At 46.5% G+C, this 20,000-nt stretch overlaps 1 protein-coding gene across 3 annotated transcripts in view; it reads right to left on the bottom strand.

Annotated features, from left to right (window-relative positions):
- The window catches only part of LOC126571522 (ribosomal protein S6 kinase 2 beta-like), a 28,528-nt gene that overhangs the window by 8,218 nt on the left and 310 nt on the right, over positions 1-20,000 (bottom strand). The window contains exons 1-3 of one of the 3 annotated variants that reach the window (XM_050230096.1): positions 19,698-20,000; positions 18,956-19,637; positions 9,504-9,547 (exon numbers count right to left, since the gene is read on the bottom strand). The exon at positions 19,698-20,000 is cut by the window's right edge and continues 303 nt beyond it. In XM_050230096.1, coding sequence (XP_050086053.1) covers positions 9,504-9,547; positions 18,956-18,995 — 84 coding nt within the window. In that variant the 5' untranslated portion in view covers positions 18,996-19,637; positions 19,698-20,000. Of the gene's footprint in view, positions 1-9,503; positions 9,548-18,955 lie in introns of all 3 variants that reach the window. The other 2 variants (XM_050230095.1, XM_050230097.1) reach the window with 2 other exon arrangements.

The following is a 20,000-nucleotide window of genomic DNA, read 5'->3' as shown; positions in this document are numbered from 1 at the left end:
TTCCCGGTTTGATCAAGTGAATACCCTGTACCGTGTCCGTAGCGCGATACGGTCAGTTCGGCAGCAAAGCAGTTCCGAAAGAAACATAATAATCAATGATCTATCGTACTGCTGACCGCAGTCCATAAAACTTCCATGAAGCATACACGGCGGCACACCGTACACAACCGGATCTCCACTGCAGTCGTCGGATGGTCTGAAAAAGGAAACCTCGATTCGAGCCCGGTAAGCATCATTGCAAAAAAAAAAACATTCCCGAACCGTGCTACATCGTCCGGTATGGCAAACAAAACACAAAAAAAACGCTGTGGTGGATGTGGAAACCGAACCAGAGGAATCATTAGACCAAATACTACACTTCAAACGTAAGATGGCGCAAGCGCTACCACTCGCTCCGCGATATCCGCAGTTGATATCTTGTGTGTAATGGCGTATCGTTAAGATAACAGGCACTTGGCTGTCGATACCGTATCGTGTTCGTCCCTCGTCGTTGGCGTGGGGAGAACAACATCTACTTGACATTTGAATTCTTTTCGCAGAATGGTTACGGCCAGTTGTTGTTGTTTGTGCAGCAGAGCTTTGAAGGCTGCAAAGGATGCAAATGTGTTCTTGGATGTTTTTTGCGATGGCAGATTTCACTTTTCGATCATAATTAACGCAACTATGAGCTGAACCATCTCGTTATATCTTGACGGAAAATCAAAGTTTATCTCTAACGAGCCATGGGGCACATATTATCGTCTTAAGATAACAGTAATCATCATATGGTGTTATGTTTTCAACTATATTAGCACCCAACTTTCCTGATCGCCTACCAAGACCCAAGTGACAAGTTGAGTGAAGTGTCAAGTAACGTGCAGAAGACATGCAAAAGTGTTGCAGAACGGACAGTAGATGCTGTGAGGAGCAGCAGGCAGCATCTCACCCACAGACGGCACGCGGTGTTGATGACACTTTTCCAATCAAAACTTTGTTGGCAGAAAGCGAAGGCCGTAATGGTGGGAACTCGGAAGCAGAACATGTCGAAAAGTTATCCCTCGTCACACCGTGAAGGTGTGTCTTAATCGGCGGAAAAAGGAAGTACCTAAGGTATGGGCACATTCATCAACGATCCGTAAGCACACACATTAATAACATTATCAAATGATAAACCACTAACAAGCAGCGCACTTAATCCACGAGCATTCAAACTCCATGCCCGTGATTAGTTCAGTTGCGCTTTCCCACTATTACGGTGTCACTTGCACGCTCACTGGCTTCCTATGGCTTCCGGTGCGGTCACAACACTACCCCGGACACTTTGTTCCAACCCCGGCGTGCGAGCAATGAGCAGTGAGCAGTTGAGAACACATCGAAAGTGGGCGTTTAGATTCAGTCTTTTAATTTAATTATCGAATCATTTGCTCTTTTCCTGCTACCGTTCCTTCGCCTCACAAGGACAGTCCTTCATTCTCGGGAGTAACCACATTCCAGTCCGAGAGCTAGTGAGAGGAAAAATGTAGCATCACTCTTGCTACTGTTGCTTGGAACCGAACAGCAAAGGAGTCAACCTCAACGACATTCCATCATAAATCGATTAGCCAAACTCGGTTCAGTTTGCACAAAGTTCGGTCGTGTGTATGGGTGTGCACGGTGTGTCAGATTACCGTTTGCTTGCTGTGTGAGATTGTAATTTAATAATTGTCCCCATTCTCTGCTCCCTAGCAAAAGGACGACAACGACGACGACGATAGCGGAGAATGAGCATCGAGATAAGGTAAACGGTTTCTCCCACCCCCTTTCCCCTTTTTTTATGCTGTCGAGCGGTGGACCCAGCGAGCGAGCGAGCGAGCGAGGATGACAAGTAAATGTTTGCCTACCGATGACAAATTCAATTCAATCTTGCTCAGGTTTTCCATCCCATTCCAGGGCTGGGTACCGCTGGCGGAGTCCTCTCCCATTGCTCTTCGGGGGGATTGTTTTTCACTTGGAAATGGAAATGTAAATAACACTCCTGTGCCCTACCGCCAGTCGCCTCGAGATCCAGCACAACCAGGACGATTGACTTTGGTAAATTGCGACATTTTGCGAGCAATTGACGAACAGTCACGAGCGTCGTCGTCAGTGGCAAATATTTATTCGCATTTCCCTCCTGGAAGCAGCAGCCACCAACCTTTTGCACCGGCGAAATTGCTATCGTCGTGTTGGGGAGCTCCCTCGTCTTTTTTTTCCCCCCAAGAGCAGATCGTCAAGCGTAGGCGTAGGTCCTGATGATGCTCGCTCGCTGACGAACAAACCTTGAGCGATGATAATTACTACGAAGAAAGCGCGCGCGCGCCTTTGCTGCTCGGCGGCAGCGCTCAAACTTTCTCGAAACAATCAAACTGATACCTTGCGGGATGCGCACGCCGTTCGAGTCGAAGGACTGGAAAAGGATGGATGTTTGCGAGCACGTACCAACCGGCAACACCTTCTGGGAATAGGCAAGCGGAAATGGAGGGCAAATAAATGGCTGGAAATCGTTTGATGTTACGGTACCGCGCGCGCACGAGAGAGAGAGCGGGAGAGAAGCCTTTCACAACGAGGATTAGGCTTTGCCGAAAAGCACAGCAGCACAGCGTTTTCCAAAAAAAAATGATTGGAATCGCGGAAAAGGGGATGGAATGAGGGCCACTTTTGCTCCTGGGGATTTTTTGTCGAAAAAGTTTTGCCCACCCCCATAAAATCCACAAAGTTAAACTCCGCCGACGACAACGGCGACGGGAAGAAAAACAAAGTTACTGCTTGTGAAGCGTGGCGCAAGGGAAGCTGCTACATATATTGCCAAACTTTTGCTGAGTAACATTTTCGGCGAAACAAACATCGCGTTTGGCTCGAGTGTTTTCAATTGAAAATGAAGCACGCGCCAGCGGCAGCACAGGACGCACGGAGTTAAGGGTGATCCTTGTTCTCAAATTCCTCCGCCAGGTTCCATTCACCCCCCCCAATTTCCAGGCAGACATGACGAAGCTTATGGTGTTGAGGGGTTGCTCCACAAGCAAGCGCACGTAAGCAAATCATCTTCAGAAACCTCATTCCACCTTCATCATCGGTATGCTGCAAGTAACGAGCTCGAAACGTCGTCGCGCGCACATGACCTTATCTCGTCCATTTCCAGTTTAGCATTAGAGCGCATTGCATTGCATTGCTGCATGGCTGCAAATGTCAGGATTCGCTGTCGCTCTGTGCACCACAGATGTCGACAATGGCATCGAACGCGGACGAGACGAGACGACCACCAGACTACGCCAGCCACCGACCGCATTCAATCATCATTCAAGCGCACCACACGCGAATATGCAATTTTGTGCACGACAACATTTGAAGAAGCAGACAGATCACAGTGCAGACGGTGTCCTGTTTTATCGTAAATCCTTCCCAACCAAATACCATCCCAGTCCGGGTGTGCCGGGCCATGATTACCACCATTTCATCCACACTATTTACTCTGCAGAACTAGCAGCAGGATATCTTACCATGAGAATGTGAACTTGCACTTCAATTTCACTTTGAGTGGAACTTGTGAAACACTTGAAATGCTCACTTTAAGCATTGTTTGCTGCAAGACCCGGCAGATATTTGGCCTCAACACTCACAGCTGTGAAAAGAAACCGCTATAGTTTAGAAACCCAACGAGCATTTAAATGAATAAATTATGAACGATGCAGCTGCTGAAAGTGGCTGCAGCAAAAAGGACCGTCGTTGCCACCGGTCCCGGTCCTACCGACTGAGTGCTGCGCAAACAACCAACACCACGAGAGTCGTCCTGTTAAGAACCAACAGGTTGGTTCGCAGCGTCGGTATCCATCCACCATCCCTCACTCCTACGCGGTGGGTGGGTATTCTGGGGGGGGGGGGGGGGGGGGGGCGTTCGTTGGGTCACGGAGCCGACCATTATAGGCACGGCTTTTCGCCAGTGCTGACTGCGACGTGCTGACTAGCCGGCGAGAGAAGTCATAAAGCGGAAAGCCCATTCACGGCGAATGCTCTGATTGCCGAACCGTAACAGGCCGTGCGCTTTCTGCCCCCGGTGATGATTGTTGTTTAACATCGTGGGATCGTGGCTGTAGAAGCCGTACCCCACACCGCGTAAATAGCCGCATTAACAGATTGTGTAGCAAATGTTGGCGGAAAGTTTGAAGCCTTTGCTGTACAACAGATTGGGAACAAAAGCATAGTCGGTAGCCTGTTTTGGTGGCTACCATCCATTTTGTATCCACAAAGAAGAGGCCAACAATCCGTCGTTGCTCTATAACAAAACAGAGACACACCTCGCCATTCCCATTCGCTCGTGCTCTTGCTGGAACGGGAAGCAAAGTCTCCAGGAGTCGCAAAGAAGAATCACAAGTCCATACCCAGAACACCATTAGGCGCGCCGTATCGTCTTGCTGGTCCGTTATCAGTGGGAAACAGTATGACCAACGCCAACGCAACATCCAGGCACGGACAGAGGGGATGCCATTCGCTTGAAACTTGATTCCATTTTCTGCTTCTGGAATCGTAACGCCACAGCCATGGCAGCGGGTTAGCGCAACAACTTTGAAGCACAAAACGTCGAACGCCTGGATAAATGCGACTCCAATCGTATGCTCCTGGTTCCCGAAAGAAACAAACAAAAAATTCAAACCCGAAATCGGTCAACAGTGGTCGGGCCGGTTCCAGCTCCAGGGATTTGTTCCCGGGTTTAACATTCGGCGTACCATTACCAGCGGCAGTTTACCGTAAGGACGAAAGGACGAACAAGCAAATGGCACAGAAGCAGGGAAATGTCAAACCTTTTTCTGTCCCCCTTTTTCCCCTCTCTGCAATGTGGTCTACTGTGCGGAACGGGATAATTTAGTTTTTGTTTATTTCAAAATCCTTCCTAGAACTCCCACTCCCCTATTTGTTGCTTCATTCCATTTTGTTCCAATTGTTCCTGAAGCAATTACGAGGCAAGATGCGAAGCTCTATCGTCGGAAGGTTTTAAAAAAAGGTAGCCGTGTGGTGGTGGCCATTGACCACATTAAAAATCAACCTCAATTTGGCAGAAGGGATTTCTCGTTGACATATGATAGCATGTCGCATGTTAATACTATAAAGGAAGCAGATGAAATGTTGAACCATATTCTGTTAAGGGGGGACTTCGGTATTTTCGGGCCAAAAAAAGGCCCGTTTTTAACGATTTTTTGTGACGTAACCATTCAACTGTAGTTTTTCAAGTAAATGACATAATAATCTACAACTTTTGAAGAATATTTGTTATTGTCTTGAGCAACATTCATTGAAAAATTAATCCATGGCATTAAATTTAGGCAGTCGTGTCTTCGAAAAGATACTTTTTCTGGTGCCCATCGTAGCTGCGTGGCGAGTCATCAGAAAAACACAAATCGATACTCGTTTGAAAGATTATAAGTTTGTCTAGGTAGCCCCGGAGAGTTTTTGTTGATATTCTAATGTTTCGATTTTTGGCAGATTTTTTAAGTTGAAAAAGTTATGCTTTTTGCGATTCTGCCATAAAAAACGAACTTTACAGATTTGTTTAAAAAATATGAACAATATTAATGATATCTCGACGGGGCTATCTGACAAAAAGTGTACAAATTATGTGTAAAAATTTTCAAAACGATCTGCCCAGTATTTTTTACGGTACGATGGGCACCGACTTTGAAAACGTTGGTTTAGAGAAACGCTCTTCAAAGTAGCGCGCTGCATGGAACCTTGTATGAAACGCGGATTTTTAAAAATCTGTATCTTGGTCAGTTTTTCTTCGATTGATCCAAAACTTTTACACAATACTCTTGAAAGGATCAGCTTTCAGGGAAAAATGCTAAAACATGTGTCACAAATAAAAATTAAATACCGAAGTCCCCCCTTAATACCACATTTAATGGCTAATGGAGTTCGCTGGACTGTTTCCTAACTCGTGCCATGATTCATCCCAACTCTGGCACAGTCCAGTTGCCGGAGAAATGCCGGAGATGAAAACATAATGATTTGGCTTCCTAATTGGTGGACGCGAAAGGAAACTAACTAAGGAAGCGCTCGAGAATGTGATTCGCCCCGCCAGACGTTCCAATAACCAATTAGCAGTGACAGGCGACACTCGACTGCGACTCCATCCGTTTCCGCCGCGTTCCTATGATGCGACTTATTTTAGTCTAGTCAGTTCGTCATTAATCCTCTCTATCGCTGATCGACACTTCTACGGCTATAATTATGTGTCCTCTCTGGTCGCCGTCATCGTTAGCGACCAACTAAGAACGAAGAAGTTACACTTTCTGTGTCTCACACTCCAACAGCCTCTCTGTCTCTCTCTCTCTAGCTCTGTTAGTGTGATTACAAGGGTTCACCATAAGCCATGCCGCATGGCCATATATATATATAAAGGTGGCCAGACGTTCCTTTTTCCACGCAAGACAGACGAACGATAGAGGTAAGCGAGAGGGTCTCGCGTTCTATGCTGGGAGACTAGAAAATTGGCTGCAGTTCGCACCATCGGCAGCAGTAGCAGCAGCATCCTTGCTCGAACGGTTTCCCATAAACAATCGCCGCTGGGAGCTGTGAGCGCCCAGGCAGGGCCACCTCTGGATTATGGAAGTTAATTTATTTTCCACCCACAGAAGGGCGAAACTCTTCTTCGCTCTTGGTTATCACAGGAGGCAGTGCGAAAGATTAATACGCTTCTCCAACATGGACACATGAGATGAAGCAAAAAGACCATTTGACTTAAGGTAGCTAAAGTAATGAGAAACCATTACAGCGGAATGATGATGGTCACCAGACACATTCCGTTTTTATATTGAGTTTCAATCCACCGTAATGAAGTTCGTTATAATGTGCTGGAACTTTGACACGCATGATTAAACCTGCCTATGATTTACGAGTGAAGGATATTTTCTATCTTTAGCAAACTATTGATTTTTTAAAAAAGCTGCAGTATCGGTGTGAAAAAACATTTTAATAAAAAAAAATACTGTGAAATCTGTGCCTTTGCTACTTTGTGTATCTGGTATTCCTATTAGCTTTTTCCGAAAAAAACAATGGCAACCAAATGATGATGAGCCACAATCGGACAGAATGTTACGAGTTCCCTAACTAATCTCCGTGCACACCGAGCACACTTGAGAACTAAAAAAAAACAGACAGATGACCTAGATAGAGCACTGGAAGCAGTGGATGCTCGTCATTAAAGTAGAAGCCTGGCAGCAACACTCGTCCGCTACTGGTCTGTTGTTGTTTGCCACACGGCACGAAGGACTCATCTTTCCGTTCCCCGACTGAGTTCAACCACTTCACCCGTGCTACTGCCACTAATTGCTCGAGGAAGCTGAGCAGCTCGTCTGTGGCAGCACTGTGGCATTGTACATTGAACACAAATCCACAGAATAAATATGGTTATAACGAAAGGCAGGTAGTATGGTGCAGTAGATCGCACAGGTATTGCACACCGGAAGAAAATTAACGTAGCATAGAAAGGGCCACCACCAACGGTGAAACTAGTGCGGCGCGGAACACAAGCAGAACGAATGTAGGTCGCCTGGAAAAACGCACAACAAGAGCGTGCGATACTTTATGATGCCAATCACTGTACATCACCACTCGGCTTGGTTAGTGCCGCCTAGTTCCCGTCAGTCCTTTTTACCTCGACAATTGACGAACGACAATGGCATACACAATCGGCTACCACCGGTGTGCCAGGTGGAACATGTTGAACGCGGAAAACCGTTCCTACAAACACGACCGTTCAGATAGTTCCAAAGTAGCATATATTGCCCGATGTTGAGCATATTTTCCCTGCACTACATATAGTCTCTAGGATCGTGTGTTGCACTTCGATATAAGCCTCGAAACGTTTGTACGTCAGGAACTAGTGTTAGAAGGATCCGTCCAAACTAATGAAAGGAAACTTTTAATGACGTAACGACGGTTCACCAGTGAGCCCTCGTATCCCGTTCTACGGCATACCGGCTGGAAACGATAAAGTTTGCCCTCAGTAGCTAGTAGACTCCGACAGGAATGAATACCGTCACTTCACCTTTGGAAACTTCAATTTGTCGCCGGTCTGGTGGCATGTCTAGTCGGAAGCATTTTTGATTTATCTCTAGTCGGTCGGCGTGAGTGCCAGGGGCACGAGCATAACATACTGGCCCAGAACTATGTCGTAAGTTTGGTGGAAGCGGTACGAGAGTGTAAGCTACTTTCAGCTAGTTCCTAGTAGCGTGTACGTCACTTGATTGGCAAACGCCACAACGGCAGGATAGGCCGCTCAATTCCGATCTACCGATAGCCGATAAAAGAGTTCCCTTAAAGATATAGCGTTTAAACATGTTGCGCAAACAAAAAAAACCGGATAACGAGTGAACGATAAGCACTCCCGGAACTGGAGCAAAAATTTGGCGCATTAACAGCGGGGCGGGACGAATGCGCATCGCTATCTGGTGTCTGAAGCTAAGCCGATCTGATAAAAATTCTACCAGCGATCCATTTCGTTCGTCATTCATGTCAATATTGGTGTTCCGGGAGTGTTTAACAAATGTCTGTCATTGTAAGCTTCCCGGAAAAATGCCAAAAATAGCCGGGAGATGATCAACAGTTCTTTGGTTACTTACTTACGATTACGACGTCGCATGTTGGCCGTTTTTTTTTTAAATTTCTGATAATGGTATGAGAAAAGATTCACATATACAAAACTACAACTATTGAGGCATGCAGTTTTATGCTACGAAACAAACAGAAACACTAAAGTTGCTGCCATTTTTAATGATAAAAGGGAATGCAGTTGGTTTAAAAATTTCATAAAAAATCAAAAGCGTTATCTCTACAGCTTGAAGACATAAAAAAGTTATACCAAATAGACACAACAAAATGTTTTATTAAAAATCACTAGCCTATATCTATGACAGATATGGTAAGAACTACAGAACAGATGATATTTCAACTGCCCAAGCAGATGGATGGTCACAGATGGATAACACACATGAAGAAAAAGAGCGATGAAAAGGAATAAGTAAAAACTCAAAGTCATACAGCAGTCATTCCGTAGCATTCCATAGTGTTAGGTAGGCACACTAAAAGTAGCGCATCAACCATAGCATGATGGTGATGCTCAAATCAGGGCTTTGCGAGATATGAGATACTTTTTTACAAAACTGCTCTTTCCAGGCCACTTTGGGTTTTCAATATCAAAATTTAGTGTATCTTCAAATTGTATCAACCGATTCCCCGGATGTGGTGCTCTCCAGAAGATCAATAGAGGGAAAAAGTGGAAACATCTCGCAACAAGGTAAAAACCAAACGGGAAGAAAACAACCAAACAGACGGAACGAACCAAACACGAGACAAACAAAAAAAAACGAGTGAGAAAAAGGAGTAGACAATGGTGACAGGACAAAGAGAAAAGTAGTACAAAACGGAGCCATCGGCCGAACGAGGCTACGTCGGGCCGTGGCCAAGTGCATATATTTAACGCATCGGAGAGACCACTTCTTCGTGAAGTTACGTACAGAAACTATCCGGAGCCCTGAAATCGAGTTAGACACTCCGTGCGCTGTAAGAAGAAAAAAACAACACAAAACAGAAAGACGTGAACGAGAGAGAGAAAGTTGATGCGTCGAAAGGAATGATAAAGCGTAGTAATAATGCACGAGTACGAATCGATAGCGGATGGCTAACGCTGAAAGTAATCCAAACGATCAAGGAATGAAAATAAACAGTCACATTGAGGCAATAAAGGAGCGTGGAGTGGAAACCGAAAAAAAACCGTAAATGAAAAAAACAAATCAACATCCCACAAAGAGATAAAAGTCTAGATGTAATTTCATCGGCAGCTGCTAGACTCAAATTTTACGGTAAAACCCAATTAACATTCGATTTTGGCAAGCATCGCTGATCAAGCAGTCGAACGGAAAACCAAACACACCGAAGAAACTGATAAGACATGGGAACAACTTGCTGCTTATTATAAAACTGAAATTAAGCCAAAACCACAACAAAACAGTGAAATAAAATGCTTAAGCTTGAAAAGAAAAACCAATTCGGGGCAGAGTAAATGTCCAACCGTGTCCGGTAAAACATGATCGAATCCGTTAACAATAAAATAAATTCGAACATTGAATCGGTATAATTGTATTATATTCTCGTATGTCAACGAGCCGATGATTGAAAGCAGGTCCCCATCGAATCTCGTTTAACGAATGTAAGCAGAATTCGGGAGTTCGGGTTTCGGAGGCATTTCGAAGAAAATCATTCTCGTACGCGAAGGGTGCGAGCGAGCGAGGCGAGGTTCGAACGATCCCAACGATGGTAAAAGTGATAAATAGACTTCCCCTCTAACTGACAGCGGCTAAATTGAATGCGACGACGCACCACACCCCGTTGTTGGCAAAAGAAATCTGTCGTTAACCGTTTTCCCTCGGGTGCCCGGGCACCATTTTGATCGAGTTTGGCCGTTCGATGACAAAGAAAATGCTTGATTTTCCTTCGAATGCCACGGATTCGATATCGTTTATCCACTTTCGATCAGAACGACTCTATTATGTTCGATATAGGCCAAGGTCAGCAACTAGGACGTTGGATTAATGAAAGCTTTTCTTCGTTTCGTGGGCTGTTGAAGTAGATGGTTTCACTATTTTCTTGCAATCTCCTGTTCGACATAGCAAGGAATGCTCAAATAATGATTTTCTACAAAAAAAACCGTACATAAACAGATAGTTTTGTAGCTCGTTTAAGAACTTTTCGAGTGCCATTACGGGTATCATTAAACGTGCTGCTCACCATAACTCGACACCCTATCAGTGTAACACCTCCAAAACCACCGAGGGTAAACGAAATCCATTTAAATGTGAAATTAATAGAGCCACACCGCACGGACCTCCCCGCAGCAGCCCTTGTCACGTGAAAACTTTATCAACTTGCACAGGAAACCCCAACGCAAGAGATAGTTGGAAAGCTGTTGCGCTCTGGCGCGCCACTACCAGTGGCTTTTCAGTGGTCTAGTGGTCCATAGTGGCTCGCACCACACCCTCCTTGATAGCGTTTATGAGTGATGATACAGCCGACAGCAAAACTTTCCCCAAAGGGCCGGACCACTATGCGGCCACCACCACCACCAATTGGCTCGGATGTGGGTTTTGTGGTTACGGAAACTGAAACTGTCCACCATCGCCACGTGCGTTCGCTATGCTTGTCTCTCGCTATGCTTGGTGGTCTCTCTGCAACATCAATTATGATGAGTGCAACAATGTTTTGTATCGCGAGTCATACTATCAATGAATAACCGAGTCATAGGTTACAAAAAACGGACACTGAGGAACGGAAGAACGAGACTAGAGACACGATTTGATAATCAATGTTGCCAGCATAATGAAACAATCAAATTATAAACATTGCCATTTATGTGACCAATACCTTTTGGGTCGATTTAAATCCATCGCTACCTCCACTCCTCACTGCTAGAAGCCATCAGTCAGTTGACCGCCGGAATCAGTGCTCTCTTCAAACAGCAACATCAAACGAACCGGCGGCCACCGGTAATGAGTTCCCCGTGAGGTGTGAATCAAAGTGCCGGACACGGGTTGCAAGCGTTGGAAAAATATTTTAACACCCAACGAACGCGGCGACCTTTACAAATATCAAATCACATCAACCTCAACCTCACCACCGAAAAGAGGGTGGAAAAAAAAGCATCCAAACGTCCCGGATCTTGGTGGTGTCTTTTTCCGCTGGAAGAGCTGGAAGGAGGTTCAACATGATGCCTTGCTGGCACACTGGCGGGTGTAGAGTGAGTCCTTCCCATTAACCTTAACGAAGTGGTGGTTAATTAATTCAACAGCACATGGCCCGTCATGGTGCCAATGGTCCTGGACACGCCACGACAGTCCCAGACACAAACTCATCACCCAAATGGCAATGGTGCCCGGTCCCTGGCCTGGTACCCCTTTTTCCGTTCTTTTCCTTTGGTTTGTTTGGATTCTTTTGCTTCTCGATCCCATTTTGTGCGGGGGGCACTATTTGGTCTATCGATCGCCTGGGAAAACGCCATGGTTTTGGTACAATTTGCGTGCTAAAAGCTGCTTAATATTCATTGAAATACGACGAGCGCGAGCAAGCTACCCCCGCAGGCGGCCAACTAGGGTGTGCAACATCAACGAGCCATCCATGGCCCCCGAACTGTGGCATGGAGAGTCAGCATGGCACGAGTTTGCACAAGTCCCTCGATACTGGAGTGCACATTCGTCGTCGCTAGAGATCTATTACGGTGAATCACTGTGGAAGCAGCGTTATCTGCCAGGATCTAAAAGGTAGAGTGATTCAACAGAGAATCTCTTCGGAATCTACTAATGGACGTCAAGGAAAGATGTCGAATGCGTCACGGAGAAGGATCCAACACCTCGGATTTTACCTCCTACAAAGGTCATTTTTGAAGAAGAAAAAACAAAAACTGGCAGCAAAATACGATCGAGAGCATGGCTGAATTTTAATCACTCCACAAGCGCTCCGCTCACTATCAGGTTGCACCAGGAGGGACTGTGAAGTGGCATTTGTCACGGGAAAGCAAAAGCAAAAAAAAGTAGAAATTAAACATCCCCTACAAAAGAACATTTACCTCCCGAACTGGGCTCAACACGAGCTGCTAATTTCAAAAACTTGTTCACCTTCTAAAACCTTCCGAGACGAGCTGCTGCTGCTCGTCCACCACCAAATGTCCGCTGTGTTACGATGAGCAATGTTTAGGTGTGTGCAACACTGCTGGAATATACACAGTAACAGCATCAATATGCAAAGGTAAAGTTGAAAAATTGTTCGAAAAAAAAAAACCAATACCAAACCGGTTCGGTACAATGCTTGACGGATGGTTGGCCTGGGTCAACAACTGGATGGTGTGCGAGCGCGATCACTGGCCGGTTTGTTGTGGTTCCAGTGCGCTCCCGGGGGCGGGAGAGGAACGTTGGGAGAGAAATGAAAATGAGTTGAACAACGTGAAACCATTCTCCAACGGTAGAGTAGCGTATTGAATTTTAAATTTTGCGACACAAAATCAATAAACTATGCAGAACACTCCGCTCCGGTACCGTTAAGAGCAGGTTATCGATTAGACAAGGTTGTACTGCTGACTAATTGGATACTAATTCGCTAAAACACAATTTTCGATAAGAAGCATTAAATTACTTTTGTTTTCTCTTTTAATTATACTAAACATTTTGTGCTTATCGGCTGCTTGACTTGTTGGAGCATGAAAGGGAATCAACAACAAGAGAGAGAGAGATCAGCTGGGGGAAAATTGAACAAACTCTAGTGCAACGCCGATGACTTTTGACTCTTTGGAATGATCACGTAAAGTGACCACACCCGGGGGGTCAAAGTGTCAACTCTGATCACATCATCAAACGTACATAACGCCGGGATCGTGACAAGATGATCTTCCATGCACTCCGGGGTTCAGATACCACCAGTAGGAGCGCCAGAAACAGAAGCTTGGTTACAAGATATCCCATTACATTGACCACAAATGGTCACTCTCTCTCTCTCTCTAAAATGGATTAATGGTCCAGTAACCACAAGATGAAGAACAGCCGACCGGGCATACCCTGGCGACCATGCCGTCGTCCATTGGTGCACAATTTCCAATTAGATTGTCAGCATTTGTCGCTTACTGTCACCGGGAGATTGGGACTCGTACACCACCCCTCCCCATCACGGGGTTAACTACCCTCGGAAGGAAGAGGGCAACAGATACACCCTCGGATCCACCCATACCCCACACGCTGGACACGAATTTTACAAGGCGAGCAAGAAATAATTGCTAGTAATGCGCAACAATTACATGCTAATTGTAGCAATGAAAAGCCACAAGAGAATAGAAGTTAATTAAAGCTAAACCGCGTACGCAGGAAAATGAAATGTCGAAGGACGAACGTGGACGTTCACGGAATGCGTAGGCGCCGTAAGGGGCGACCCAGGGCGAGCACGTGCCTTAAGCAGGAATGATGTTGTGAAACCGAACCGAACGGTTGTGTCGCCCGGCGATTCCATTTTTTTTTCAAAACATTTTCCCAACCCAACATTGTCCCCTTCCGTCCATCTCTGACTTCCTCCTCGACCCCTAGACCAAGAGCTAGCTGACAGACAGAGAGAGAAAATGTCCTGAAGGCTCATCGGAGGCAGAAAGTTGCAAATTGTGCGACAACTTTCGTCAGGCAGCAGCAAATCATATTTCCAAACGAAACCAAACGAGACCAGAGGCGACGGACGAGAGCGGGGAGCTTCGGTGGCAACACAAATTTCTAAATTTCGATTCAAACAATAAACTGGATTATGGATGTTCGGACGGGATCTAATTCAAAAGCAACTTTCTTTTCCTATCCGACACCGAGAGTTCATTCTGGGAGTTACAGGCTGGGCTGGTTGCATTTACATCACCATCACTCGAAAAGAAAAACCATCGCTGCTGCTGCTGCTGCTGCTGCTGCTGCTGCTGCTGCTGCTGCTGCTGTTGTGGCCGGTGGGCAAAGTGGTGTTTTTAATCAACATATTTCCACCCAATAGCCAGCAAAGCTGACAGCCGCCGAGCCATCCGAGACGATTCCTTTCGTCCTCGTCCTTTACCGGATCCAAAACAAAAGAAGTGCGACGTTCGCCGTTACGCGGCTCGATGTCAGATGCTCTAATCAACTCAACAGATAAACTAATTTACGTCAAAACGAACGGATGGAAGGAGGATGCCGGCGAAGACGGAGTCAAGCGGAGCCGTCCGTGCCGTGGCATCATCTCATCTCCAGGTCCCTTGTGCCACAAACAAATAAAGCGGGATACCTCGTTACATGTCGCGACCAACGCTGCTTGGGGCACTTGATCGAACGTCTGCGAATCAGGTCTGACGCGCGATGCGAACAAACACAGAGGCTCTCTGTGCCTTCTCCACCTGCCTTCCTTCGCGATTGCAATATTAGATTATCTGCATATTTTCCACTTTGCGATTAAGTTAAAGCCTCAGCCAAGGTTTGCTGCATTGCTGTGCGGTGCTCTCCAGCATATTATTACGAACTTCCCCCTACCCCGCACCCCCTCCACGTTAAAAGCTTATAGGATCTGTAGGATCTGTTATTGGTAATGAAATGGTATTATTTCGGAGCATTACACCGAGCGCCAAAACAAGGGAGATCAAGCGCAAATTAATTTTCCCGCTGCTTCTGCGACGACATCCGGTCTGCGGATTAGCGGACTCTCCCCACCGAAGTATGGAGCACGATATTCCGCCCCAACAACTCAACACAGCCAATATTTATCATTAAAAATTTATTCCGAATACCGGTGGAGAAACTGGAGAGTATCGTAACCGATATCGTTGATGCTGCTGCGAGAACGGTCCTCCGTTCGTGCTAAACTGACTTTCGGGGCATTATTTGCCACGCCAAATGTTTGCCATACCACGGCCCGATGATCCTGCCGCCATCGAGGGTTCAGAGTAACATTTTGTGTTCGTGTTCTGGTAGACCGTGATGGGTCGAATCTGCTCGAACCTGAACTTTGATGAACCGTCGGTAAACAGTTTGACCCTGGGAGATGGAGTTCGCTGGAAAGATGGGACCAGGGCCCAAAACATGCCCCATCACGAACGATCTATTCCAACAATTCATCCTTCCAGGCCGTCTCCAGTGCGTTGGCGACGATGGATGCGCATCAACGATTATGAAAACCGCGCTCGACCGGGCAGGCTAGTTTTCCAGTGGAGCAGAAAATCGTCCAGGTTAATTTCCCGGGACACCCCAGGCCACACCAGTGTTTGGTCGGGAAGGGAAGGGACATAACTTGGAGCAAAATATTTTCAAACCATTCTCCTCTTCAGCCTGAACCTGATTCCAACTGTGATGAGTCTCAGGCTCAGTTAGAAGATTACAAGTTAGCAAAACAGCCTGTAATGGGTTCGTTGTACGTAAGATTCTTTGAAACCCCTTGTGTTATCTTTTAGTGGAAGCACTTCCACGAAACCCTCTCTACTTCAAGCTCATCTTTAGCAAGAACCTAGCAGAGTTAGGTCATTCCAAGCACTCCAAATGAAACCATTGGACAGGTTTGAACCATACACATATCTTCTGCATTCTGTGATCCTACTCCAGCTTGGAGCCAGCTTGTAGACATTATGCATTCGACAGATAACAGAGCTAACCATAGGTGGAATAGATATCGGCACACATGTTGCTTTACTTTGTTGATTTAAGGTATGCCTGTATGACGCTTATGAAGCCCATGCACTGACCCTGACAGTAAAATGTGCTCTCGACATATTTCATAAGAAAAGAATTTATATTCCTTTTACCAACACTCGAGAGTAGCAGGAGCGTGCGATCCATTCTAGAATCCTTTTGGATAGCTGGTACGAGTTCCGGATTTTATGGTGCATCCGAAGAAAAGGTTTCGTTCCATTACTTTCATTCGAACGAAAGGATCCATTTGAAATCATGTTTGATCGAACCATGGTATCCCGGCGGCAAAAAGGGATTAAAGGTCGTGTCAGTTCAGCGAGCTAAACGGTTATCATTCCCCGGAGAAGCCAAACTTCTCAGTTAATTACGTTTGATTGCCAGAGGGATTGGCAACATTTGTACTATTGGAGCACGCTCTCTCTCACTCTCTCTCTCTCTGTTTGTTGAGCGGAAATTAGAAACTCTATTTCGAACAAAGTCCAGTTGGTCTTCTCGACATGTGCAGCTGCACATGCAACTGGTAAAATGACCGTCGCAAGTGAAAGCAAGCAGCAACCAACCAACCAACAAACGTTCCCCAAGTGCTACACGAGGCATGTTACGAGCCGAGGGACATACTAGATGGAAAATCGATAACGCCAACGCCAACGCCTACCTCACCAAGCGTCCAAGCGGCCATCAGCGGGGCCAACATATGGCCATTAGTTGGAGGAGCTTTGGGCGAAAGTGAAATGGATAGCATACGGTGGATGTGTGCCCCGCATGCTGACAGTTGACTCCCTTTCCGCCCTCTTCGCCCCATGAACCCGGGGTGCGTGAAAATCAAACAAATCGTTCACATCAACCCGATATGTTGGTTGGCCTCGTTTGTGAAATCCTGTCGCTTCCTACCACCGACCGCTCACCAAAAAGGCTTATCTGGACCATTCTGGTTTGTAGCTTAGCATCAGCCGCACACGGCGTAACGGTTTGCAACAGATTGTTGGTTTATGATGGATGTTGGCGCTGCTTGGCGGTCGCTTCCCTGTAGCTAGTGGGGTGGCGGATTTCGTATTCTTGGGCCAATTGGCCTGAGCGCCTGTTGATCGGTCCTCGCACCACTGTTCCATCCCCGAACGTCACTCATTTATCTCAATTACATTCCCAAAATTCAATTATGGACCGATTAAATCGCGGAAAACGAAAGTGCGGACGCGGAGGACTGGTAGCAAATGCTTTCGACGATCCGATGCTGATATCACCGACGCCCGCTCTCGCAATTCCTCAGCATCCCTTTCCCTACGCTCCAGGACTCTACGAAAAGCCAGCGCTTGGTCCCATATGCGGCGATAATGAGATTAGAGAAGGGAAAAAGTTTTTCCGGTTACTGAAAGCGGTCGCCACACTCCCGAACCCTTGCCAGAGGCTCAAACTTTTTGGGCCATTCCACGTCACGATTTGCCATGCCCACCAACACCCCCCTTCAACGAACCCGGCGGCTTTCGGGAAGGAGAAATGCCTTCACCGTGTTACGTGCCACCGAAGGCATAATTAACCAGCTGACAACTTTGCGAAAATGGAAACCAGATCGGTGAGTCCCTGCGGCTCTGGGATTCATAGAGTTGAGCCATGGTGGGGAAATTGTTGACCAATGGTTTTACCCCTGGCTGGCCTGGCCTGCCTTCGATTCACGTGGGCGCTCCAGCAAAGATTTTCCAGCTGGGATAGCGGGTGCTGCCGAGGGTGTACTTCAAAGCCTACGGGTTACGCGAATGGCGGTGCACCAGAGAGTGCTCCAAATTTAATTAGCTGCAGTTTACCGAACCCGGGGGCCAATGTTTACTCACAAAATGGCTGCAATGATGAATAATTAACAGTGTACTAATACGAACCAAAGGCTTCGTAAGTGCAAACCCCGTTTTTTTGTTTGGAAATCATCCATTAGATAAGCAAAGATACAAAATGGGTAAAGAATGAATATGCAACTGAACAAGAATTTAGTTAATTTTCAACCACGTTTTATCAATTAAATAGCTTCTAATGGACTAATATAATAGAAAAAAAAACAAGCATTTCAACAGCCTAGTACTATCTAACAACAAAAAGAAACATTCTAAATGCCAAATATGAAAATCATACGATACAAGATCGGGTAAGTGATCCGATGATGGTTTTGGTTAAAGCGTAGATGAATACGATGATTGCAATGCACTGAGTGGGTAGCATGATTGAAGTAGCCTATGATTTGAGCCTGAACGAAGCTACTTTCGTTGCCATGGCTATCCTGTCCCCTTGTGTGAGCGCAAGCCAGCCAGCAGCACAGCACACTGCTTGGTTCCAAACCACCAACCTTCCTTATTCCTAATGCTCTCAACAGGTGATGAAAGCCAGTAACAACGAAGCCCGCAAAAACTGAGCATAATTTTGAGGGTGTGAGAGTTTATGAATATTTTTTGTGTTAATATGGATGTTGTGTTTGGTACGAGGTAATAAGCAGCAGTCCGAGAGAACGGAAAAAGAAACAACAGAACGAAAGAAACACACCACTAAAATCAAACCAACATAAATAGTAATAATAGGGCAGGAAAAGGCAGAAACAGTATTTAATCTAACGGAAGGTGTGAACCGAAAAATAATAATGGCAAAAACGGATTCAAACACTCCCGCAAACGCGCTGACGCCGGAAATGACCGTATTTCGACTTGTTCCGGCCGTTTGGTGCTTCAAAAAAAGGGTGGGGGGAAAGTAGAAAAGCCACATCAGGATGAGCTTACCTCGATACCGACGATACTGATTGGGACTTTCTCTCTCCATGGGTCGATCGAGTTGGCTAGCGGCATTCTCCAGCTTGACGACCTTGCGTAGTAGGCGAACGGGAAGGGGCCAAGGTTCCTTTGGAAGACGATTTGCACACCGCGGAGATGAGGCACCGCGTTCGTTCCCCGTTGCAGCAGTGCAGCGAGCTGACACAAAGTCCCCCTACAAATCGCGCACCGCAACAAACCACTTTAGCTAAGCTGGTACCGAGTGGCCTTGAGGCGTTTACGGAACCTGCCGTTTATGCCTGCTGCAGTAGAGGACGCCGGTGAATTCAATTCTCCCTCCCTGGGCAGACGAGGTCACGATCAATCGAAAAAAAACTGCGTCTAATTTATGGAGGCTCCAAAGGGCGATCCCTGGGACCTGCCGGCGTCTGGCAAAATCGATGATGCACTACTTAATCTTAATCTCGGCCAATGAACGATGCTTACTGACATCGCTCCACTCGCATCACAAACATCCGGAGAAGCACAACCACCTCTCGTCGACGACGACGGCGCCGACGACGGACCTACTTTGATTGATGGAAGCTAAGAAAATTTCTATTCCAAACCACTCTCCACCTCGGTAACACGTATGCACTCGACCAGGGCTCGCGAAGTTCCTCCGTTTCGGTAGGAGTCCTACGAGAGATTGCTGCAGAAGATAAGAGGATTTAGTTGATTTGATACCGCGAACTGTCTCACTTTCTAATACACTGCACACAGGACGACCCGCAGACTGCAGCGTCGTCGAAGTCGTGGCGCAGATCCGGGTGACGGAATTTCGTAATTCATCCACTATCGCTGGGACCACCTCGCAGTGTATCATCAGCCGTCGCGAACGAGGTCAACCGGAACAGGATGTACGGTTGTGGCGCTTCGGTGACCGACGGCAATAGACCAAGGGTTACACTAATTGATGGGATGCAAGGGGACAGCACCAGCAGCCCAGCAGTGATCGTTGTTCCTGTAGAACTGAGGATTCATCGACGGATGGTTGGTGGCACGGAGACAACAG

The sequence above is a fragment of the Anopheles aquasalis genome, chromosome 2 (genome assembly GCF_943734665.1).
Source record: "Anopheles aquasalis chromosome 2, idAnoAquaMG_Q_19, whole genome shotgun sequence".
In the NCBI taxonomy this organism is placed as follows: domain Eukaryota; kingdom Metazoa; phylum Arthropoda; class Insecta; order Diptera; family Culicidae; genus Anopheles; species Anopheles aquasalis.
The sequence above is the reverse complement of the archived record's forward strand: the minus strand, read 5'-3'. Positions and strand labels throughout refer to the sequence as shown.